Source organism: Periplaneta americana, chromosome 6, assembly GCF_040183065.1.
Source record: "Periplaneta americana isolate PAMFEO1 chromosome 6, P.americana_PAMFEO1_priV1, whole genome shotgun sequence".
Classification (NCBI taxonomy): Eukaryota; Metazoa; Arthropoda; class Insecta; order Blattodea; family Blattidae; genus Periplaneta; species Periplaneta americana.
The window spans coordinates 26,793,503-26,819,138 of NC_091122.1; the positions used below are offsets into that span (position 1 = coordinate 26,793,503).

Genomic DNA, 25,636 nt, shown 5'->3' on the forward strand with positions numbered 1-25,636 from the left:
ATCGTGCTGACCCGACGGTCAGGGAGGCCCGCCATGTGACCATGTGAGAGAGTATACGAGTATAATCTTGGTCTAAAGCATAACATCTCTGCATCTCATTGACAGGGGCCAAAATCCCTGAATCAAGCTGCAAGTCTGTATAAAAGGAGAAAGCAAGTACGACAAAGAAAGAAAGAAAGAAAAGAGAGGAACAGAAAAAGAAAGAAGGAAAAAGTAAGAAACAAGGAAGAAAGAAAGAAAAAAGAAAGAAAAAGAAAGTGATAAAGAAACAGAAAGAAAAAGAAAGAAAGAAAAAGAAAGAAGGAAAAAGGAACAAACGGAAATGAAGAAAGATAAAGGAAAAGCAAGAAAAAAAGGACGAAAGAAAGACAGAAAGAAAGAAAAAGAGAAAAAGGACAGAAAGAAAAAGAAAGGAATAAAATGAAAGAAAGAGGAAAAAGTGAAAGAAAGGAAGAAACAGAAAAAAGAAAGGAAAGGAAAGAAAGGAAGAAAGAAAGAAAACGAAAGACAAAAGAAGAAGCAAAGAGAAAGAAAGCAAAAGAAAGAAAGCTAGGAAAAAAGGAAGAAAGACAAAAAGAAAGAAAAAAAAAGAAAAAAAGACAGAAAGGAAAAGAAAGAAAGAAAATGAAAGAAAGAGAAAAAGAAGGTGAAATAAAGAAACAGAAAAAGAAAGGAAAGGAAGAAAGAAAGAAAAAGAAAAACAAAAGAAGAAGCAAGAGAAAGAAAGCAAAAGAAAGAAAAGGAAGAAAGAAAGAAAAAAAGAGGAAAAAACAGAAAGAAAAAGAAAGGAAGAAAATGAAAGAAAGAGGAAAAAAGTGAAAGAAAGGAAGAAACAGAAAAAAGAAAGGAAAGGAAAGAAAGGAAGAAAGAAAGAAAAAGAAAGACAAAAGAAGAAGGAAAGAGAAAGAAAGCAAGGAAAAAAAGGAAGAAAGACAAAAAGAAAGAAAAAAGAGAAAAAAGACAAAGGAAAAGAAAGGAAGAAAATGAAAGAAAGCGAAAAGAAAGTAAAATAAAGAAACAGAAAAAGAAAGGAAAGGAAGAAAGAGAGAAAAAGACAAAAGAAGAATCAAGAGAAAGAAAGCAAAAGATAGAAAGAAAAGGAAGAAAGAAAGTCAGAAAGAAAGAAAAAAGAGGAAAAAGACAGAAAGAAAAAGAAAGGAAGAAAATGAAAGAAAGAGGAAAGGTGAAAGAAAGGAAGAAACAGAAAAAAGAAAGGAAAGGAAAGAAAGGAGGAAAAGAAAGGAAGAAAGTAAGACAAAAGAAGAAGCAAAGAGAAAGAAAGCAACAAAAAGGAAGAAAGAAAGAAAGAAAGAAAGAAGAGAAAAAAGACAGAAAGGAAAAGAATGAGAAAAAGAAAGTGAAAGAAAGAAACAGAAAAGAAAGGAAAGGAAAGAAAGGAAGAAAGAAAGATAAAAGAAGCAAAGAGAAAGAAAGCAAAAGAGAGAAAGAAAAAAGGAGGAAAGACAGAAAGAAAGAAAAAAGAGAAAAAATACAGAAAGGAAAAGAAAGGAAGAAAGTGAAAGAAAGAGAAAATGAAAGTGAAAGAAACAGAAAAAGAAAGGAAAGGAAAGAAAGAAAAATGAAGAAAGACAAAAAAGAAGCAAAAAGGAAGAAAGAAAAAGAAAGAAACAGGAAGAAATAAAAAGGAGACAGGAAAAAGAAAAGAAGAAGAATGAAAGAAAAAAATAAAGGAAGAATGAAAAATAAAGGAAGAAACAGAAATAAATAAGAAACAGCATGCCGGCTATGTATTCACTTGGGCTGTGTGATATTTTTGTCTTATAGGTACGAGTTCCGTAACCTTGAGATCACTCACGTTAAGAGGCAGTGGTCTTCATTGTCACGTGGCTTATACGTTCCCCGTATCGCACAGCTGGCACGAGGATTATGGGGAGTGATTAAATATAATATATTCAAAGTCATAAACAAATCATGTGAAGTTAAAATGAAACTTTATTATATACGTATCAAAGCGTACAAAAATACTTACAATTCAGACTTGATGCAGAAGAATTACTACTTACAAATCATTTATAAATCAGTAATATACAATTCAGAATTAATTTATATGTGATTAGATTAAATTTTACCAGGACTAATGCATAATTACGTAGAACCAGAACTATGTATAAAACTGAGTTCCGTATAACCTAGGTTCTACTGAATATAGTTGATGTTAGCGCTCCGTCCACCACATCCAGTTACTTTTACAGGGAGAGGTGTTGCACAATTTCCATACGTATTCATTGCATTTCAATTGCGAAAATTCCCAAGGTTATATATATGTTTGTCTGGGAATAGAATCTAAATTTATTTTATTGGCCCCGACTTCCGACGTTTCGAGTTCTGTGACTGGATCTGCCAAAACGCCGAATATCCCTTCATCTAGAGGTGTGCCAGTTTCTATTGTTTCGGTTTGCAGACGGTAGACAATCGACAAGGTGGTCTTGAGCATTTCAGCGGCGGCCCTGAATGACACTCCTGTCCCTTAGGGCAGTATTCATGGGCACAGACGTTGCCGCTACAGTAATCGGGGTCATCATCATCTGCAAAGAAATTCACAGAGTAAATAGATTACTAAAAAGTTAAGTACTATCGGATTCCAATACCTTTTATTTATGGCCAGAGCCGTGTTTTGTTTGGTGTGAGCGATAAACGCGAAATAGTACATTATGCAACAAGCCTATAATGGTAGTAATTAAGACGCGAGTATGTTTGTGAAACGAGCGCAAGCGAGTTTCATAATTTTCATACGAGCGTCTTAATTACCATTATAGGCAAGTTTCATGCGACTTTTTATGCTCGACCATATTTCTAACTTGAAATTATTCATAAGTATTCATAATAATAATAATAAAAAAATTAGCTTCCCTTATGAAAAGGTTGCCAGATTTGACAAAGCGTATTACATATAATTTGGAAACACACCTAAAAGGTAAAATGATATACATTTGAAACGAATATACAAAATATCAGAAAAATTTAAACCTAAGTAGCGTTTGTGCTCATTTATAGTTAAGAAAGGGGGGAGCGGAACTGACCTTGTGCAATATCTCGTAAATTGTGAGATGTGCGCAGACGCGAAAGTATTGATTTTTTCCGAGAAACAAATGTCATTGACCTTGATATATAATCTAGAGAGTAATATAAACATTAATATTGATATAACCTTGAAATTGATTTAGACATTGAAAAACGAGGTGACAAATTGAATTTATTTGAATATTATTTACAATTAACGCTAATTATTATAGCAACAGAACATAACCTTCTGCGACAGTATTGGATTTCCAGCCTCCGTGACGTTTCGCTAGTTGTCTTTTGATTGCATATCCGAGAATAATAGATACTTGCTCTTTCATATTGCTACAATGGTGTTTTCTGATTGGTGGAACACCTGAACTTTAATGAATAGGTGTACTTTAATGAGGTCCATTAAAGTGCTGCTACCAGATGTATAACTACTACATTTCGGCATGGTCGAGCATAAAATGATTTTCAGTTGTGCTTAGAGATACATACATTTTTGGTGCTGAATATGCAGGTTGTATGAAAAAGAATCATCCGATTTCAAAAGGCAACGAGTTTCTGAATTGATTAAAGTTGCAACACTTGCTACCAAGCTTACAATATCTAACAGATGTTTCATTATGTTCTTTCGTTAATAACTAAAAAGCTAAGGATTTTCGGACGTATGTTTATATATGTGATTTTTTTCTTGTTTTGGTGTGAGGAATATGCCCCCAAGGTTTGTTTAAGTATTTCTTAAACACCCTGTACATACGTAACGTTTGTTCTTCTGAATCAAAATTACGTAAACTGTACTTAAGGTATATGTACACCTTTACATACGAAAAGTTTTGTTTTGCATAATTTTTCTCTGTAAAATTTTTATACAATTGAGAATGGTACCAGAAAGAGAATGAAGTGAACAGATCCCTTGAAATTATGTCTAAATTGTTTATAAAAATTATGTTGTTTATAATTTTGACATACAACTTGAAACATGATAGCTCATGCAGTTTTTAAGATAGAGCCAAATTTTTTTCACTGTTTTATAGCTAAAGCTATTCTTTAGTGCCTGACATAGAGCTATTTTTTATTTTCATTTACTTTAAGTAAATATTACCATATAATTATTTAAAAATTACATTTTTAGCCTACAGCTTTGCTATTTTCAAAGAATGTAGGAACATCCTTCAGGAACAATACGTCACTTTTCCACATAATCCCCGCACCTTTCAACTGCATTACGGCACCTTGGATTGAGGGCCTATATACCTGCACGATAAAAGTCTGAACCAACACGTCTGAGCCACTCATGGGAACGACTTAAATGAAATTTGAATACAAGGGGGGAAGGATGTATCTATGACCTCCATAAATTGCAAAGGTTTATAATAAAAAATAAATTTAAAAAAATGTTGTTTGGAGTGATCTTCGTAGAAGTGACCGTGGCTGATGACGCAGAATTTTGTAAAATGGAACTTATCTGAAAAATCATAAGGCATAAATCGAAAATTCTTATATCAAATTAAAGGGGAGAAAATTCTCTATTAAAATAGTTATATTTTGAAAATTCTAATTTTTCATCATTTTTTGCGTTTTGTGGGTGTACATATGCCTTAAGATCATGGTATGAAGAAATTCTAAGTGACAGAACAAAAATAGGCGAAACAAAGCGTGGATTTTCCTACACGAAACTAAATATCACTACATAGCATCGACGTAAGTGTAACATAGAATGTTTCTCAGGAGAAGCAAAAAAAAAAAAAAAAAAAACGGAATCTTAGTTACACATAAATACATGTGTAAATAAATAATACATGCTGGAAGAAAATATTATGACAATCGAAATAAAGGAAAATATTATAATTTTTTATTACTTCGGAATATGTATGGTAAGACTTTCCTGTGTTAAATTTCAACGTACCTCGTTTACATGTTTCGACCTATTTATGGGTCATCTTCAGAACTGGTCGTTGTTGGTCTTGGCGCCACTTGTTCTGTTTCCTGTGAGGGTGTGTTCCTGTGGTATAGTGTAGAGTCAAAGAGTGTGTGTGTTTTGAAGTTGAGTTGTGTGTTGAGAATATCGTTGGGGTATGTTTTTGTGTGTCTCTATATTTCATATTGTTCTAGTGTGTTTAGTTTCTGGCTTTTTGGTTGGATGTGTAGTATTTCCATGTCTGTGTTGATGTCTCTGTGGGTGTGGTTAGCATTTGTGATGTGTTCTGCATATGTGGAGGTGTTTTGTAATTTTGTTATGGCTGTGATGTGTTCTTTGTAACGTGTTTGAAACGATCTGCCTGTCTGTCCTATGTAGAAGTTGTTGCAGGTGTTAGATTTGAGTTTGTATACGCCTGTGTGGTTGTATTTGTTTGTTTGTGTGTTGAGACGTTTTTGTAGAGTGTTATTTGTTCTGTTATTTATTCCAATATAAAAATTGGAGATTTATCCTTCGAAGAGGTGGAAAAATTCAAATATCTTGGAGCAACAGTAACAAATATAAATGACACTCGGGAGGAAATTAAACGCAGAATAAATATGGGAAATGCGTGTTATTATTCGGTTGAGAAGCTCTTATCATCCAGTCTGCTGTCCAAAAATCTGAAAGTTAGAATTTATAAAACAGTTCTATTACCGGTTCTTCTGTATGGTTGTGAAACTTGGACTCTCACTCTGAGAAAGTAACATAGGTTAAGGGTGTTTGAGAATAAGGTGCTTAGGAAAATATTTGGGACTAAGCGGGTTGAAGCTATAGGAGAATGGAGAAAGTTACACAACGCAGAACTTCACGCATTGTATTCTTCACCTAACATAATTAGGAACTTAAAATCCAGACGTTTGAGATGGGCAGGGCATGTAGCACATATGGGCGAATCCAGAAATTCATATAGAGTGTTAGTTGGGAGACCGGAGGGAAAAAGACCTTTGGGGAGGCCGAGACGTAGATGGGAGGATAATATTAAAATGGATTTGAGGGAGGTGGGGTGTGATGATAGAGACTGGATTAATCTTGTACAGGATAGGGACCGTTGGCGGGCTTATGTGAGGGCGGCAATGAACCTTCGGGTTCCTTAAAAGCCATTTGTAAGTAAGTAAGTTATTTATTCTGTATGCGATGTTGTAATTTAATTTCTTGAATGAGGTTGCAATTTTGTGTGTGTTTTTGTTTTCGTATGCTAGTGTGATGTATTTTTTGTGCTTTTGTGTTTGTGTTGTGTTCTTACGTTTTTTGTGATTATGTTTTGTCTTACGTATTATGTTGTCTATTATGTTAAGGTTGTATCCGTTTTCTTGTGCTATGTATTTGATTGTGTTTAGCTCTTCGTTGTAATCCTGTTGGTTCATTGGTATGTTGAGTAGTCTGTGTACCATTGTTCGGAATGCAGCTTGTTTGTGTTGTGTGGGGTGGTTGGATGTGTTGTGTATGTGTGTTGTTGTTATTACTTTTAAACAGTGCTAGTCAGGTAGGGGTGTTTTTAATATCCACCCCAATTTTACAGTGTGTCGTACTTTCGAAACAGCGATATGACGTTGGGAGGAATGTAGCACATGTGTGAACGCTACGTGGACTCAAATCTCTGTTGACTTACATTGTATGCAGACACCGTTCTTACAGCATCCCCCACAGCAGAAGCTTGGCGATACCGGGCACTGTAAAAGTGAAGGAACTTTATTATACATGAGGACATTTTGTTAGCCGGGTAAAGGCTGGTTCACGATAAACCGGAAACGAGAATCGGAAAGAATACGGTAAAATTGTGAAAATGTATACATTTAAATGTGAGCATTCACAATTAACGAAAAGCTTGCCGGAGCCCGAGATCGGGAATGGAGAGTTGGCCAAGTTTCAACTTCGGCGTTCACGTTTCCGATCACAGCCCACTAGATTCATTCTATTGCCATCTAAAGGCTATTTTGTCGAGCAAGAAGCAAGAAGACCGTGACATAACCTATGCATTATTTTGTTCTTTGCTGTGCATCATGGAGCAAGTTTTATTTGATGAGTTTCTAATATTGAGTGTTGAGGAAAATCCTCAAGGTTACGATAAGCGGCGCGCCTCGTATAAAGATGAGAAAATGAAGGAGAATACGTGGCTTTCAATAGCTGCATCTCTGAACACCGATCGGAAGCGAATCATATTTTATTACTGTATTGGTTGTATTACACACTACATATTCACGGTTCAATTCAATAACTACTGTTGTGTTAATTTTTGTTCTATTACAAATGATTCTTCTCTAATTATTTTACGTTATGGTAGACTTAAAATAGGTTGTGATAATAAAGATGCATGGGCATATTTATAGTACCGTATCTAATGAAATGTTTCAGTTGAAATTTCGAAGTTGGTTAACCTGTGTTTATGTTGGCTGCCTTGTACTCATGAGAGAACGCCATTGGTCAATTATACACAAATAACATCAGAATGCGTAATATCGACTTTACATATCGTTATTGACATACATATCGATATGCATAGTCGTCTACGTTCTCGGTTTATTGTGAATCAAAAATTTTTCATATTCACGTCCTCTGCTTCTCGTTTTCATTCTGGTTCTCGTTCCCGGTTTATTGTGAACCAGCCTTAACTCATTATCTGACCGAGAATTTTTTCAGCCACTTTTGTAATTTTTATCTCTTAAGGGTATATGTATGTGAAAGACCACAAATATTATAAAAAAATGCAGGTCTTTAAATTTCTAAAATTTTATAAGGAAATGAACTCACAATTGGACAAAAATTACAAGGTATCACAACAAGACTTATTAGAACTTAAACATCTGATAAAAGTATAAAAAAGGTTACTAATAATATTTTTAAGAATTCACTTTTTACTTTAAATTAAATTTTCCAAAAAATGAAAATTTTCACACATATTTCGTAACTCCACAACCTTTAGAGATAGAATTCTGAAATTTTGTACACTGATTTAAGATGCATTTATGTAAAAGGTAGACTACAATAATGTCCATTTCATTGAAAATAGAAAAATTAGGTCACAAAACATTATGTAAATTTTAATATATTTTATATAGAACAAATAAAGAATTAATTGTATTAAAATAAACAACTCTACATGTCTGAGAGTAGTCTACTTTTCAGAAATAAGTGTTTATTACATGCAGGAAAAATATTAAAGATGTCAGAGAGACCATAACTATGTTATGGTTACCAAATGATGTAACTGAAGAATTTTTTTTTTCATACTGCGATAAAACTGGTTTGAAAAATATTATTAGTAACCTTTTTTTTAAATACGAGTACTTTTATCAGATATTTAAGTTCTAATATGTCTTATTGTGGTATCTTGTAATTTTTGTCCAATTGTGAGTTCATTTTCTTATACAATTTTAGGAATATAGAGCATGCATTTTCTGATCATATTTGTGGTCGTTCACGTACATATAGCTTTAACGTTTAAGCAGGCCTGGTAAACTCGTACAGTAAACAGAGCAGTCGGTATATGAATACCCGTGCTACAGCAACTGTAGCGGGAGAAGCTAAGCGCTCTGAGAGCGGCAGTTTCCCAGGTTTGCGTATGTCTTCCAACATATAGAGGATGTAACAAAAAAGGTGTGTCAAAACTTTGGGAAAATATTCCTCACATTTAGAGGATAGGAATTTGTTATAATATGAACATGGACCCAGAAACACTTAATTTCCTTGTTAGAGCTCTTTTTCTACACCCTGCTTTCATTGTATGATGGAAAAAATATTTTGTTCTTGTAGGCTATGGAATGCCATCACAGCTATTGTGTACTGTACATTACACCCCGTACCAGAACATTGTAGAAAAACACATAGGAACATAATGTACGATACATCATCCCGAATTCACCCCATCCCCATTTATAACTACATTCTAACTGGAAGGTCCGGGGTTTGATCCCAGGTGGTGACAGGATTTTTTCTCGTTGCCAAACTTTCAGGACGGCCCCGAGGTTCACTCAGCTTCCTATAAAATTGAGTACCGGATCTTTCCCGGGGGTAAAAGGCGGTCAGAGTGTGGTGCCGACCACACCACCTCATTCTAGTGCCGAGACCATGGAAAGCATGGGGCTCTACCTCCATGCCCCACAACTGCCTTCATGGCATGTTACGGGGATACATTTACCTTTTTTGTAACAAGACGTAAACAAGAGCTTCTACATGCAAACAACTTACTTTGTATTATATACAAGTAGGCCTACTGTTCTTCCACATTTGGCGTGTCATCCTATTATTTCAACTTCCCTACCTGTACCTTGACATCACAAATAATCCAGAAGTGCAGAATTGGGAACCGAAAAAAATCGTAAAATATTAGAAGTTTGATAGAAGAAAGAAACTGGTCGGACTCAACTACAGTACGTCCGAGAAAAGATGGGTGGTGAGAGCCCTCTTATAGACAATTGTTTATCAAATTTATTATTATTCATATCAGGACAAAGCTACCGATGATTTGAATATTTTTTTCTGTTTGTGTCTTATAATTAGGGACCGGATTTTTATGTAATATCAAGGTGTCGCAATCCATCTTTTTATTTTTGTATTAAAAGCAGTAGATAAACTCGCTTGCACTTTATATTGTAAGTACTAAAACTAGAGAACTGAGTGAAATGAATGACACAACAGAACTGCAAGCACTGTTTCGCTTTACTGGATTAGGAGAGAGGAGATTTGGAACACATGCATTTTAGTTGCTCCCTGTAAGAAACAAGTACCTACTAAAATCTCAAACTATAGGCAGTTACAAAGTATTGTTTGAAAAGTGACATCGGCTCGCGTAGTCTCATTCAGAAGGGTGTGATTATTCCAGCCGAGAACCATACTTTCTAATTGCTCGGGAAATCCCATTTCCGTATAGGTCTACTAAATTTAAAGTAAAGAATCTACGTAAAGTTGATTTTTTTTTGGTCCTACAGAATAATTAACAAGAATTAATTGAAGTAAAGATGTCAAGCAATAACTTGAAAAGCTTTTTATTTTGATCTTTCAACATCTTTCCAGTTTGTTTCTTTACTCCAGTTTCTTTTCAAAAGTCGGTTACTTTATTGAGGCTCATGCCAGACTTGAAACGGGTTTTCCCTGGAAGGATTAGGAAGAGGATGGGTAAAGTTGCAAATTGCATGGGAACGGCTTGTTAAGAAGTGTGCAGAACAATTATAGTTCGAGACAAATCAAGTCGTCTCGGGCGATATGGGGTGAGTGCCTCTATTACTTTTTGGAACTAAGGACGTTTACATTTCACCGCGAAATATATCCTTCCTTGGCTAGGTAAAAAGGCTTTTTAAATCTGTGTATTTCAAATTGTAAACTTCCCCAGCAGAAGTTTCCCCCCCCCTTTTAGAGAAGTAAAAATGAATAAAACCCCTAAATATGTAGATTTATGTAATACCAAGCCATAATATGTAATGTGGGGTAGATATGTAAAAATATGTAATATCAAATTTTAATATGTTAATGGTAATTACAAGATTCGCAAAGATTTGTTATTTATATACGGTTAGGTTGAAAGGAATAAAATATGTAATTACATAAAAATCCGGTCCCTACTTATAAATTACAGAGCAGAAACAAGTAGTTGTGCATCTTACTATCGTGTTCGCTGTTCACTTACCTCTTCTCCTGGTCCGTAACAAACTGGACTCCAAGCGAGGACTTCATTGAGTAGAAATGCAACGGTGACGACACCCAGCATTAAGAAAGTGAGCTTGGCCATTATGTTCTGTAAAAGTAAATCACATCAAATTTAAGGGAATATGATTTTTATAGTGTATGAAAAAAATGTCTGAAATCAGATTGTAGTAGAATTGGGTCTAGTAATCGTAGCCTTTTGGAATGTTTTGTATAGAGTAAAGACATTTTTGGCTATTTAATTAACCTAACATAGCTATTATTTTTTATATTGTGATGGAAAGCTCGCGCTGCCTCGGGAGTCGATCACGCGTCCGGCAGAAGGGTCGGCGCGCGGGGGCGCGAGAGACGTGGCGTGGTCCGTGAGGCGGCGAAGAGGGGAAAGACGCAAGTCGGCCAGCACTGTGACGCCGGCGCGGCCGCGCGAACTGGAGGGGACGGACGTAAAACCTCGTTCACAATTTTCAAGTAACTTGCATTCAAGTCGCCGTTCAGACATATTCAAGTTATTTTGTTTTCAAGTAGGATAAAATGGCGTCCATGGATGTTGTGCAATTAGGAATTTCTGTAGTAGCAAACCTCCGTGCCAGGGAAATGATAAATATATTGAAGAAATGGAAAACGCGTTGTTCAGTATGGGTTAGGAATTAGATTAATAAGAGAAATACACGACCACTGACTATTACAAATAGAATAAGTGAAATCTTCAAGCAGATTTAATAATTCTTATCGCAAATGTAATAAAATATAAGCGAGTCTGATTTACCATAATTGAAAATGATTATCCTGAAGCTGTTAGAGTTCCCCCAAAATAATAACTCAACCACATTGAACCATGCGAGTTTCGGCGATAAATGTTATCCTTTCAAGCAACGCTCTTCTCTTCTTAATCCCTCTCATCTTCCTCCCTTCTTTTCTATCTACAGTTTAATGTTTTTTTTTATTATTTTTCATAGGCTATCTCATCTGTGTCCACGTTAAAATCTCTGCTGTTCAATTCTTCAATGAACTCTTCCTTTCTTTGCAGCTTCCTTTGCATTCCTATTACGAAACTTTGGAGTTTCTATCATCCGCAGGCCTTCGTGAATTTTATACAACTTCAGAAACTCAAATATTTGGTCATTATTTCACTTACTGCTGTTTCCTACTATTTTTACGTTCCCAGTAGAACTGAAAAACAATCAGCTGTTAATTGAATGCTCTTAAAACAGTTGTTAATTTAAATTCCCGCTCTTTTCTCCTTGAATTCAAGTTATCAAGTGACGTTCACACTTTTCAAGTCAAGTAAAAAGTAGACAGGGATCCAACTTCACTTGAAACTTGAATTCAAGCCGATAATTGATTTCAAGTCAACTTGAAACATAGTTCACACTTTTCAAGTTCGTCTTTTCAAGTGACTTGAATTCAAGAAGGCCAGACGGCCAGAGCCAGTTTAGTTTGGACAGAGTTCAGTCAGTCTGTGAAGCAGCAGTGAGCGTCCAGACGGAAGCAACGAGACCAAGAGGCTTTGGTTCGACGTGAGTGAACTTGAGTAACTGTAGCAGCGCCCAGGCGGAAGCAACGCGCCCAGGAGTCTTTGGTTCGGTGTGCAGTGAACTTTATCCGAAAGTCTTGAGTTCCAAGTTCAGTGGACTGTCTCTGGAAGTCTTGGGTTCGATATACTTTGAACTTGAGTGAATGAGCAGGAAGAACTAGCCAAGGCAAACGAACTGTGAACTGAGAACTGATAGTTTTGTTTTGTAAATAGTGCTTTGTGAACATTAGTTGAGATTAGCAGTACATTGTTGTTCTCAATAATCCACGTGAATTGTCATTGTCGTCTATGGAGTGCAATAACGAATACTGTGTTGCTGTGTAGAGTGAAATACCCATTGTTGACGGGAGTGTTTAAATGTAGAAATTATTGTTGTGAATAAAAGTTACATTATTGTTTGAATGAAAAGTCACAATATTCCCAAGAAACTAGTTCGATTAATTAAAATGTGTTTCAGTGAAACTTACAGCAGAGTCCGTATAGGCCAGTTTCTATCTGATGCTTTTCCAATTCACTGCGGGCTAAAGCAGGAAGATGCACTATCACCTTTACTTTTTAACTTCGCTCTAGAATATGCCATTAGGAAAGTTCAGGATAACAGAGAGGGTTTGGAATTGAACGGGTTACATCAGCTTCTTGTCTATGCGGATGATGTGAATATGTTAGGGGAAAATCCACAAACGATTAGGGAAAACGCGGAAATTGTAGTTGAAGCAAGTAAAGAGATTGGATTGGAAGTAAATCCCGAAAAGACTAAGTATATGATTGTCTCGTGACCAGAATATAGTACGAAATGGAACTATAAAAATTGGAGATTTATCCTTCGAAGAGGTGGAAAAATTCAAATATCTTGGAGCAACAGTAACAAACATAAATGACACTCGGCAGGAAATTAAACGCAGAATAAATATGGGAAATGCCTGTTATTATTCGGTTGAGAAGCTTTTGTCATCTAGTCTTCTGTCAAAAAATGTGAAAGTTAGAATTTATAAAACAGTTGTTCTGTATGGTTGTGAAACTTGGACTCTCACTTTGAGAGAGGAACAGAGATTAAGCGTGTTTGAGAATAAGGTGCTTAGGAAAATATTTGGGGCTAAGCGGGATGAAGTTACAGGAGAATGGAGAAAGTTACACAACACAGAGTTGCACGCATTGTATACTTCACCTGACATAATTAGGACCATAAAATCCAGACGTTTGAGATGGGCAGGACATGTAGCACGTATGGGCGAATCCAGAAATGCATATAGAGTGTTAGTTGGGAGGTCGGAGGGCAAAAGACCTTTGGGGAGGCCGAGACGTAGATGGGAGGATAATATTAAAATGGATTTGAGGGAGGTAGGATATAATGGTAGAGACTGGATTAATCTTGCTCAGGATAGGGACCAATGGCGGGTTTATGTGAGGGCGACAATGAACCTCCGGGTTCCTTAAAAGGTAGTAAGTATGTAAGTAAGAAATTAATTTTTAAATTTTAATGGCATATTTATTATGATTATTGCACCACTGTAAATGGTGCACTTCATTGTTTAAGATGCTAATTAAATTTTAACCACTTATCGCCTTGGGATACTAAAGTAAAACCATACAATATCTTCTTAATAGGCCTATGTCTATTATTTTTACTAGAGCTCAAATGAACATTCCAAGTTTACAAAATAACTTTATTTCGTCTAGAAAAATGAACAAAAAGATTTTTTTTTTTTGTATTTTAAAATAACTACATCATTAAAAGTATCATCATTAGGGCTCGGATTTTTATGTGCTAAAAGCGGAGAAATATTTCACAAAAAAGAAAAAAATATTTAATTTTGTTTCAATTATTTTATGTGAATATAAATTTACCTGGTTGAGGTTTTTTCCAGGGTTTTCCCTCAACCCATTAAGAGCAAATGCTGGATAATTTTCAAATCATTTCACTGGCATTATCATCTTCATATCATTCGGACGCTAGATAACCACAGTAGTTGATAAAATGTCGTAAAATAAACCACTAAAAATTAACTCATTTGTATTCCAGTATTGTAAACAGTCTTTATTGTTGGTGAAAATCGTTATGCTACATTGCAGTGGCTGTTCTGTAAAGTATTATCACGCCAACTAAAACGTCATGGCTTCTATTATGACGACAGATTGATTGAGTCTGGTTGAGTACTTTGTAAAAATAGTATTCTGGGCTTTCTATGAAATTGTGAGTCATAATGCTGAAATTTGTTGTAATTTGAAGAAGTAAATTACCCATTTTATGCATGATTGGAACGAAGGCGTTTTTTTTTTCTGATGCCGTATTTTCTGCAAGATTTTTTTTTTTAAATGTCAAGCATGTAATAGTGATATGCGTTAGAAGAGCGGTATGTTGAAGTTTTCATGTTCGAGGAAAAGTTTGAAAAAGCGAAACGTAGTTGTGCGAAGATCGTTTATTACATAGCTGAAAGAGGAATTTCTAATTAGTTGCAATGAAATCTCCATCTTGGTTTCTGTTCAATGACGGCAAATTTGTAAAACAAAAATATCTATCTTCAACATTGTTACTAAAAATGTTTTCTGTGTTTACTATACTCTAGCAAGCCGTGATATACGTCTATCTTTTTTTTTCCTCAGTCCATAAATGCGAACTTAAAACAAACGGTAAGGTTATGTAATGATTTATTTTTCATTTTAATACTTTAACAATATTATTTATATAACATATTGCAGTAATAACATCGGCATCTCGAATCTTGTTGATTTTTTCACGGCTTCCTTAATGTTACTTGCAACACGAATGCACTAACTTTAGTGGAGTTGTAGAGTTTACTTAATTTTTGCAAATATTTAAAAACAATAATTAACAGTGCAATTTATGTGAAATTGCTGTGGTAAGTTTCCAATTTATAATTATTACTATATTGAACGTCTCTAAAAATAATATGTTAGAAGCCTAAAGCAGTAAAATCAATATGTCACTTAAGCGGTAAGAAGAGGGAAATTGTTATGTGTGTTAGGTTGGGGATACTGAATGTGGAATTTTAGACTTACCGCGGATTGGTTTTGTGCGGAAACCAAGCAAATACGCACGATCTCGCACAAAAGTGTATTTCGTTTTACAGCATTTTAACATTAAACAAATTATTTTGCCTGCTTTTTCGTTTTTTAATGCTTATTATTATTATTATTATTATTATTATTATTATTATTATTATTATTAATAACAATAATAATAATAATAATAATAATAATAATTGTCTTATTTTTTATACTTTGTATGCCTCATTTATTTTAACCTGCTGTTAACATTTTATTATGCTTTTTTCTTTCTTTCTGTATGTTATATATTATGTCTGATTTCTTCTTACTTGTTGTTTACATTTTATTATTATTATCTTATTCAGTTTTGTGTGTACTTTGTAAATTTGTAGTGTTTTTGTAACGCAGTTTTTACTCCTGGTTGAGTGTTAGAGAAGGCCGTATGGCCTTAACACTGCCAGGTTAAATAAATCATTATTATTATTATTATTATTATTATTATTATTATTATTATTATTTTATTACTATTATTATTAATTATTATTATTAGTCGTATTTTAAATGCTTTTTTGCACGCCTATTTTATTCAAAATAAATTCCAGATCATCTGGGATGTTAATTAAGATAGAAAATAATTAATTTTGGATATCAAGTACGAGGTAATTGCAAACGTGAATAAAATCCACCTCCCTCTGTCCATCGTCCCCTCCCGCTTCTTGATATTTTATCAAACGTGTTGTTGATTCTCCCTGTTTAGTACAGGGAGATCATTTTTTTTACTAACATTTTTAATATTAACCTGGCTATACCTTTGAATTAATGGTTGAGAACCGGAAACACCGTTTGCTACCTCCTTCCACGACTGGAGTTCGATGATACTGGCGTAAAATGCAAACAAATCACTTTACCAGGTACAGGAGGGAAGAAAAGTAGTTCATCCATTTACGTGAAGTAGGAAATATCGCGATTTTGAGTGTGATAATTTTCATTAGGTTTTGTTTAATCAAAATTCAGTACTGTATTAAGAATAACTGTTTTTACTCACGAACTGAGTTATCCATGCCAACGTATTCATTATGCAGTGTATATTATACTGTCTACAGCACATTAGCGTACAATATAGAGAATGAAGTTAAAATGAGAAATAATCATAATATGGATATTAAACACATTTTTGAATATGGTGGCCGTTCATTTCGATACAGGCTTCAGTTCTTTTGTGCCTATTATCGCACTATAGACTATTGCATATAATTCCAATTGTCAGTTTCGTCCTTCGTACTAGTAACTCATGTTGAAATAATTCTGTACCTACTCTATAAAAGAGTACCTTATGTAATGTAAATTCAGTCTTCACTTCTGCCCGACCCGCACAGATAAAATTATTCAGACATGCTATCGAATGTCCGTCCAAGCGGTTATGTCGCAGGATCGTAGAAAGGGGGGGGGGAATCACGTGACAGTTAATTACTTAACGAGGCCCTTTTATTTAAGTTATTTTAAACAGTTGCACAATATTACGTAGACGTCCAATTAATTCCTAACAGAAATTAATGTTTTCAGAAAAGAGCTAAGAAAGCCCAGCCACTAGTCTTCACAGGGGAGCGAGCAGAAGCAGGTGGGGGAAATCGGGATGCGACGTAGGCAAACGGACGACAGTATAGTCGGACCATAGGATCTGTGCCCCCGTAAGATTTGCGAACTGAACCCTAATTCCTTCTCAGCCTCGGTAATTCATTTCTCTCCCTGCATTTTTATCTCTCTGTTTTCTAGCTCTCCTCCTTTCTGTCCCCCACTACTCACAATTTTGGCCTTCTTGCGGGACAGTTTACAATATTTGCACTTGCAGTCCAGTGTTGTCAACTCAACATGAATACTGTAGCACGGAGTGGCGAAAGAAATATTATTAAGCATAGTACGTAATAGCATTTTGCGATGAAGAGAAACAAACAGGTCAGTATCTGTTTCCTTTAAATCAGGCAACGAAAAGAGCAGCTGCGATCACAGGTGAGGCTTATTTTATTTCAGTTGATTACGTATTAAAATTACTTACTTAACTAATACTAATAATACAACATTTTATGTCATTTATATAGACAGATCAGAACTCCTAATAAAGAAAATCAGGAGAGAGGGAGTCTGTGCAGGAGATGAAAAGCTAGAATCACCAGAGAAGAACAGACCAAGGGAACTTTAAATTATTGTAGATGATACGAACTGATGTATTTTAAGAAGAAAGATACAAGAATTTTATACCGTTCAGAAAGAAGTTTCAACATTGAAGAAATTACTGACGCTTGCGAGAGAAGCAATAGTTTCCAAGGTTTGAGAGAAAAACTACGGAAAGTGATTCGAGACATGGGATTTAGGTTTAAAAAATGTAGAAATATAAGATGTATTTTGATTGAAAGAAATAATATTGTAGCATGGAGGACCAGATATTTATGACACCGTTTGACGGAAGTTTGGCAACATCCCTATTCGGCAAGGTTCTTGGCCTGCTGTTTAACGTGGTGGGAGGAAAGCGGGTGGAATGGAGTGAGTACAGGCGTTAACTTTTCGAAGAACGACGACAGCGCTGAAGGGGCACAGATCCGATGGTCCAACAGTACCTGTGCGAAAATATAATTCAATATTGGAAGTTTTCGTCACTGGAAAACGCGAACTTTATTTCTGAAACGTACTATAATCGCTAACTCAGTACTGCGGCCTTGGTTCTGTGTGGAGGTCAGTTGGAACTTCGTTAGTAGAAGAGGTGGGAGTGAAGTACATTCAAAAACTCAGCTACAATAAAAGTTGAAGTAAAAATAAAATGATTTCCCTGTACTTACGGTTCAGAAGCGACACAGACTGTGGTAACGTTATAGCCTGCTCTATTTATGTGGCAGTGCAAGCAGCTTATGCAGGTTTCATACCCGCATATCCTCTTCTTCACTTATCGCAACCGACGGAAGCGGGGAACTCCAGCCGGTGACGTGGTTTTGCACCTTTGCTATCGCAACACATTTCTCCGAAAAGGAATAACTATTGCTTCTACATAGGTTTATTTTATCTCCTTGAGGCTGAGTTCAAGGTTAAGAAATAATTATAAAGTGACATCAAAAAATTTTTCCTTGTATTTTTAACTATGTCCCGAGGGAAAAAATACCTTTGGGAAGGCCGGGGCGTAGATGGGAGGATAATATTAAAATGGATTTAAGTGAGATAGGATATGATGGTAGGACTGGATTAATCTTGCACAGGATAGGGACCGATGGCGGGCTTATGTGAGGGCGGCAGTGAACCTTCGGGTTCCTTAAAAGTCATAAGTAGACTTCGTGGAATTGCCACGAGAATCGTAAGGTTTACTGCGCACGCGATATAGACTGTATGAGAAGGAGGCGTGCAAAGGATGGAGTATTCCTCTGATATAAACACTGAGCAGTGTACTGCGGTTACAATAAAACCTGTATCCTGCATTCAAGAAATATAATGAATGATCATTGAAGTAGGAAACGTCTAAACATGTAAATACACAATTATTTTGTAGTGAGATATACAGTATTAACTCTTAAAATTTAATGTAATATACTCACATCATCCTTGAATATGTGCATTGCAGTAAAGAGTTACGTACATTTTGAGCGACTGAAAAGTGAACCTCCTCGAATGGTCACTTAAACAGTTTTAGATTGGATAAATGTACGTTCAACATCACACGATGTAGTAGGTGCATATTTGAAGAACGGAAAGTCATTACTTTTTAGTACACCAACTTCAGACATCTTGTCGTGACCTGATAGTACATCATTTATAATACGAAGTTGTGAATAGGCAGAATTTTTAGCAATAATGTTTCTCAACTTACATTTTACTTTTTCTGAAATTAGTGAATTGTTATTTTGGATAACTGTTTGTAATACTTTATCCACTATATTAAGGGATTCTGAGAGTTGTAGTTTAGACGATTCTAACAGGCTGATGCTTTTGGACACGATTTTAAAATCAGAATCAATGAACAGAATATCTTCCAATAGCTGTTAAGAAGGCAATGATTTTACAGCTGCAACAGCGGAACTGTCTATGCTATCCAATGCATCAATTACCTCCATTATTTTGCCATTATGTTCTGCATAATACTTAACAGCATCCAACCACGTTTCCCAACGGGTCAAGACTGGCTGCGGAGGTAAGGGTATTCCAGGTTCAATTGTTTGTAACAGCAACACACTCTTTGTAGTATGTTTGATTGAATTCTTGTCTGCACTGAACAAATGTTAAGCTTTGACTATTCCAACCACAGTAATGCAAAAACAAGTGCTTACATAGGTATACATTAGCTGTAGCTGCTCTATCTATTTGGGCGGTCACAACTCTTAACATGAACTGCTTATACTACGAGACCGGGCGGCCGCTCACCTCCTCTATACTACCGTACATCGGCAACCTGATAGCACGCTGCGTGTGACAATTCAACGAAGTCTAGTCATAAGTATTTGTCTACTAGTGGCTTGTGCAGCAAATGCAGCAACTAAGTTCATTATACGTTCAAATAAGCATTTTTCAGTTTTATTTTCAATGAAGAATTCCAAACATTCTGAAAGTTATTTACTTCCATAATATTGAAAGATATTCCCTCTGAATGGTTTTTTTATGCCAAATACTTTTTCTTGAACCTATACACCTTCAGTTCTTGAGTTTCAACGCGAAAACGTAACAATATCAGAATGATCAGTGGGTTATTCATGTGGGAGTAAAGCAATATTTATTTCAGGTCATTGTGGATTGTAGGTGAAAGTTTAAAAAAATGTCATGTTTGCTATGCTTTCGAACAATAGAAATAGCATCTTGGTATAGCTGCTGCATGTTTCGTGAACTACCTTGAAATGTAATGATCGGGAGACTACAAATCTTGTAGGCCTCTTATTTTGGTCTTTCCTTAGGGACTCTAATTTTTGCGCTCTCTCGAGCCAATACTGAAGAGAATCACGCATATAAATATCTACACTACACCGCCATTAAATATATGAAAAAGACCCAACCCCACTTGATCAATAACTATAAAAATATTTAATTTTTAATAACAATAGTATTATCTTACGTGAGTTTTATAGCTTTCAGTAACATATACTACTATGTATACTATATAGCCGCCACTCAGTAAATTATAGAAATGAAGATCTAATTTAAGATATTCTCTACATCTACTTATATAACTCTAAAACGTTTGACTTTCATATCATCAATATAGCATTAATATGTTTAATTAATGAAAAATTGTCACAGCACGGCATTAACTATAATAATATTTCATTTCTAATGGTAATAATGTCATCAAACCACCTAAAGTTATGTAGTTTTTAATATCCAATACACAGCTGTACTCAGAAAATTACACACCACAGAATCAAACCTGTAAAATATTTTTAGTATGTCTTAAAGTATTTAATAACCAATTTAATTTGTGCTCTAAATATGTCAGCATTCTTGCAGATCATGGCCTTCGTGTAATATTGTTTACTGTAGTCTGTGTTTTGTTTTATTTTGAAATGCAATTAGTTCTCAAAACTGACGACAGATGGATTTTGGAAAATAGGAGAATTATGTTGAAAAATTGACATATCACTGAAAACTACTATTTTTCTGAAAAACTTTGGGTTCCAAGGTTCAAAATGAGGGGTTATTTATTAAAATCCGTTCAGCCGTTTTCCCGTAATTTCAATTACTATTTCATATTATATATAGATATTTCACTTACTAGGGAAATGTGAGTAATAAGAATCGGTATTTAATGTGTTAATTAATTTATTTCATTTACTACATAAATTATTACATACTAGACGTAGGTATATAAAGTGTTTTAGGATTAGTATTTAGCGTGTATACTGATATTTCTTGACTAATTAAAAGTCATAACTAAATCCAAGGTAAAAAACAGGTGCAAAGATGTGCACGAGAAAAATGATGAAACTTGTTTGTTATTACAGAATTAGTTTCAATAAAATTTATTATTTTTTAATTAAGCCTATATTCTTCTGTGCACAGTTATCTGTGATCGCTGTTTGCTTATGACTTGCAACGAAGCTATAAAATATACGCATTAGAAGTTCTGTATAATACACTTTTTTTTTTTAAGAAATTATAAGATGTAGAACATTAGGTTTAATTAGAAACTTAAAAAGTCTGAGACTAAACATTTAATTTTTTGTTGTAATAAGTAATATTACGAAAATATCGTTAATTTTATTACCGTATCTTTAAACGTTGCAGTGTGGGGACGAGAATTCTGTGTAAATATTAACATTTCGTTGAATCAGCGAAAAGCATATGTACAAAAAATTTAGCTCGATAGAAATTATGTGCAGACTTGAGTTATGAATTGAACAGTAAAATACTATGAATTATGAAATAATCGATGAAATACAAACTTAGCATCAAATTTATAGTAATATGCATAGAATGTTAAGGTATTTAAAAATAATGCTAGATAATTAGAATAAATCACAGTGAGAATAATATAAACGTTTATCATTATCAGAATGAATATCTAAGAAAAGAAATTAACACTTATTTAGTAACATTTAGGTCCCCTATTTTTTCTAGTGTTTATAAATGATCGTGTCCCTCAATAAAAGATGTAGGTCATCCCATATTATTTGCAGATGACAAAAGTACAGTAATTACAGCCAATAACTCCAACACATTCCAATCTTCAACAGAGGAAATTCTCTTCAAAATATGTGACTTGTTCTTAGTCAATAAATTGGTATTAAATTGTAACAAAACTAACATAATTCATTTTAAGTCCTGTGCAAATTCAACCTCGCAAATTCCTAGCGCAATAATTAACAATAGATCCCTATTATAAACAACAACAACCAAATTTATTGGCTTAAAAATCGATAGTGTTAAATTGGGAAAATCATATTAAAGAAATTACCCCCAAACTAAATTCAGCATGTTTTGCTATTAGATCTATGCAAAAGATAGTAAATATCAATACCTTAAAAACAATATACTTTGCATACTTCCACTCGGTAATGAGTTTTGGAATAATATTCTGGGGAAATTTCACAGATAGTAACAGTATATTTCTATTACAAAAAAGAGTAATTAGAATAATAGTAGGTGCCAAATCTAGGGAATCGTTTAGGACTGTTTTAAAAAAACTACAAATAATGCCCATGGCTTCTCAGTATATCTTTTCATTAATAATCTTCCTCGTAATGTAATCGTGAAAACTTTGTAACTAATTCAACAGTTCATAGCATAAATACACGTCAAAAAGTGACTTTCATATTACATCGGCAAGTCTATCGTGCTATCAAAAAGGAGTGCGTTATATAGCAGTAAACATTTTTAATAGCCTTCCTATCGACATAAAATATGAAACTCAAAACATAAGATTATTTAGGGCCAAATTAAAGAAGTACCTAATTTCTCACGCCTTCTATTCTATAGGTGAATTCATGACATTCAATAACACTTCATGAAATTGATACTAAAACTATGTGTTGTACTAGTAGACTATATTGCAAATCTCGTCTGTATATATTTCATCTAGACTGTGACTATAAATTAAGGCTTTATAATAGTATTAAGTTTTTTGACTTGGTCCATATTCTAGGTGTAAAGCAATGTTTGAATACCATGGAATGTTAATAAATACAATACAATACAATACAATTTAAATGTGAAGATAATTGGATTTAATTGCTAAGAAGGATATGTTTGAATCTATTCTTGAAAGTGTTTATTGTCTTACAGTCCCTAATACTTTGTGACAAAGAATTCCATTGACGTGAGTTAGAGACTGTAAAAGGTGAGGAGTAACAAGATGTCCTATGAAGGGTGTACTTAGCGAGCTACGGATAAATGATGTGGTATTTAAATCCTAGTTAGAGTTGGGTAGATAAGAGAAACGAGACGAAAGGTAATTTAGCCATGTGATGTGCAGAACTCGAAAAAGTAAATACAAAGAATATAAAGTTTATGTAAACGTGCAAGAAAAAAACCATGAACATGTATTGTGTACCTCTACATAATACTTTCAGTTAGAAAATTCTACTAAGAATTTTATTACCATACTAAAGAGTTAATATTTATCAGACGATTCTGTCTGCAGATTACTGGAGTGTTTCTTGCTATTCTTCAAGTTCTTTGAAGTTGACCAGGAACATGGTGTAAGACATCACCTGGTTGAGAACCTTAAACAGATAATTCATTCAAGTGAATGTAAATCCATATTATTAATACAGAAAATAAAACAAATATAAGGATGGGTAATAAAGCAAGATGGTGATCATAGACTTGGAATTCAAGATAAGAATAATATTAAATATTTATACTTAATTAATTACCAAAAAAATTGCATCTAAAACAATTTTTACTCTGAATAATTTCAAGGGAAAAATTGTTTCGGGGCCGGGTATCGATCCCGGGACCTCTGGTTGAACGTACCAGCGCTCTTTCAAACTGAGCTACCCGGGAACTCCACCCGACACTGTCTCAACTTTTCCCTCTATATCCACACAACTCGCGTGGGCTGACGAAACGCCAAATTATTCAAATCTGCTTTGCAGGGAGCTTTACCTGAAAGACTAGATTTGCATAATATATGTCACTGTGAAAACCACAATTGCAACCCACACAGAGAACGTGTGCACTCGATGTGGGTCTCTGGCGTTTCGTCAGCCCACGCGAGTTGTGTGGATATAGAGGGAAAAGTTGAGACGGTGTCGGGTGGAGTTCCCGGGTAGCTCAGTTGGAAAGAGCGCTGGTACGTTCAACCAGAGGTCCCGGGATCGATACCCGGTCCCGGAACAATTTTTACCTTGAAATTATTCAAATCTGCTTTACAGGGAGCTTTACCTGAAAGACTAGATTTGCAATTTATACTCCTGACAAAATTGTCACTTGCCAAGTGGGGAAAATAGTATTATTCTGGAATGACAAAGGTAGGCATAAGAAATTATTTTCTTTGGATAATTGATTAAATGGCGATCTTACTTGTGTTAATTGTGTAAGCATGTGCGGCTTACAGCTGTTTCGGTGCTTCTTCACACCATCCTCAGAGCCTACTAGATCTCGGCGTCATCTCGAAATTCGCTGCCTGTTGTGTGGATGCGTTCGATTGTTGAAACGTATTGAAATGTGGTGTCAAATAATGTGTGTGTTCTGAAATTGATCTGTGTGTTGAGAATTTGATCAGGGTGTGTTTTAGTGTGTCTGTATATTTCATATTGTTCTAGTGTGTTGAGTTTTTGTTTTTTTTTTATGAAATATACAGACACACCAAAACACACTCTGATCAAATTCTCAACACACAGATCAATTTCAGAACACACACACTATTTGACACCGCGTTTCAACACTTTTCAACAATCGAACGCAGCCACACAACAGGCAGCGAAGTTCGAGATGACGCCGAGATCTAGTAGGCTCTGAGGATGGTGTGAAGAAGCACCGAAACAGCTGTAAGTCGCACATGTTTACACAATTAACACGAGTAAGATCGCCATTTAATCAATTATTTATATTCAAGTGTTAAAAGTAGTGTACGAAAGATTCAACTCGGATTATTTTCTTTGGAATAAATTTCTTAATAATTAGGCTACATTCCACCAGAAAATACCATACAGCATAACATTATTAATAAGGATGAAAATTTTACGTATAAACATGTTTTGTTTGAGAGTCCATACATTGCTGATTTTTAGTATGATGGTATTTCAGCACAAATGCTTTTACAATATAACATTTTATAGAGAATATTGTTACATATTTCAGGGTTTGAGGAATATTGGAAGTGTTGGATCATATTTGATGTAAGTGGATATTTTAGAATTATTTGCCTGTGCTCATTAATTATTTATTTGCTAATTGTCGTTCGGTTGCTCATCTAGGTAGCTATTTCAGTGATGAAATTAATACTCATGTAGCACACGTGTAGTGTTAAATTCAAGCGTACAGGCTAAACATAAAGTCATTGATTAAAGTTCTCGTTAACACTTTGTTAAAACCATAAAATTTACTTAGTCTTACGTTAAAAAAAGTGTAAAAATGTAAAAAAAAAAGGTATATACCTTCGACAGACGGCCCGTTTCAACGCTATGTCACGTCATCTTCAGTGTCTCTTGAACCACTGGTGATCTTGACTCTGCGATGTGCAGTTGTCGATGGTAGGGGTGGGGGTGTGTTGTTCCTATGGTGGGGGTTGGCTGTTTGTGTGTTATGATGTATTATGACGTCGAATAATGTGTGCGTATTGAACTGTAGTTGTGTGTTAAGTATATATTGTGGGTGTGCTATTGTATTCTTATATATTTCGTACTGTTCTAGGATGTTTAACTGTGAACTTTTTGGTGTGAAGTGTAAAATTTCCATATCTATTTCTATATTATTGTAGTCATGATTATTGTTGATAATGTGGTCTGCATAATTTGATATGATGTAGGGTTTGGTTATAGCTTTAATATGTTCATCATATCTTG

The 25,636-nt window shown here is 34.7% G+C and overlaps 2 protein-coding genes across 2 annotated transcripts in view; both read right to left on the reverse strand.

Moving 5' to 3' along the window:
* Positions 1-1,935: 1,935 nt before the first annotated feature.
* On the reverse strand, positions 1,936-18,107 carry LOC138701160 (uncharacterized). The gene is made up of 4 exons (XM_069827778.1): positions 17,996-18,107; positions 10,608-10,715; positions 6,597-6,657; positions 1,936-2,546 (listed from the first exon to the last, which is right to left on the reverse strand). The coding sequence occupies exons 2-4, from the start codon at positions 10,707-10,709 to the stop codon at positions 2,404-2,406; spliced, it is 306 nt and encodes a 101-aa protein (XP_069683879.1). The 5' UTR covers positions 10,710-10,715; positions 17,996-18,107; the 3' UTR covers positions 1,936-2,403.
* A 4,923-nt stretch (positions 18,108-23,030) lies between these two features.
* The window catches only part of LOC138702185 (odorant receptor Or2-like), a 43,525-nt gene continuing 40,919 nt past the window's right edge, over positions 23,031-25,636 (reverse strand). Inside the window, exon 7 of the mRNA XM_069829790.1 lies at positions 23,031-23,350. Within this exon, the coding sequence (XP_069685891.1) occupies positions 23,288-23,350 (63 nt within the window). The 3' untranslated portion in view covers positions 23,031-23,287. The remainder of the gene's footprint in view (positions 23,351-25,636) is intronic.

Coding starts and splice junctions, on each gene's coding strand:
- LOC138701160 (XM_069827778.1), bottom strand. CDS start 10,709: ATGGCCAAGCTCACTTTCTTAATGCTGGGTGTCGTCACCGTTGCATTT. Junction 6,658..10,607: donor GTTACGGACCAGGAGAAGAG/GTAAGTGAACAG, acceptor TCACTTTTACAG/TGCCCGGTATCGCCAAGCTT. Junction 2,547..6,596: donor GAACGGTGTCTGCATACAAT/GTAAGTCAACAG, acceptor ATTTCTTTGCAG/ATGATGATGACCCCGATTAC.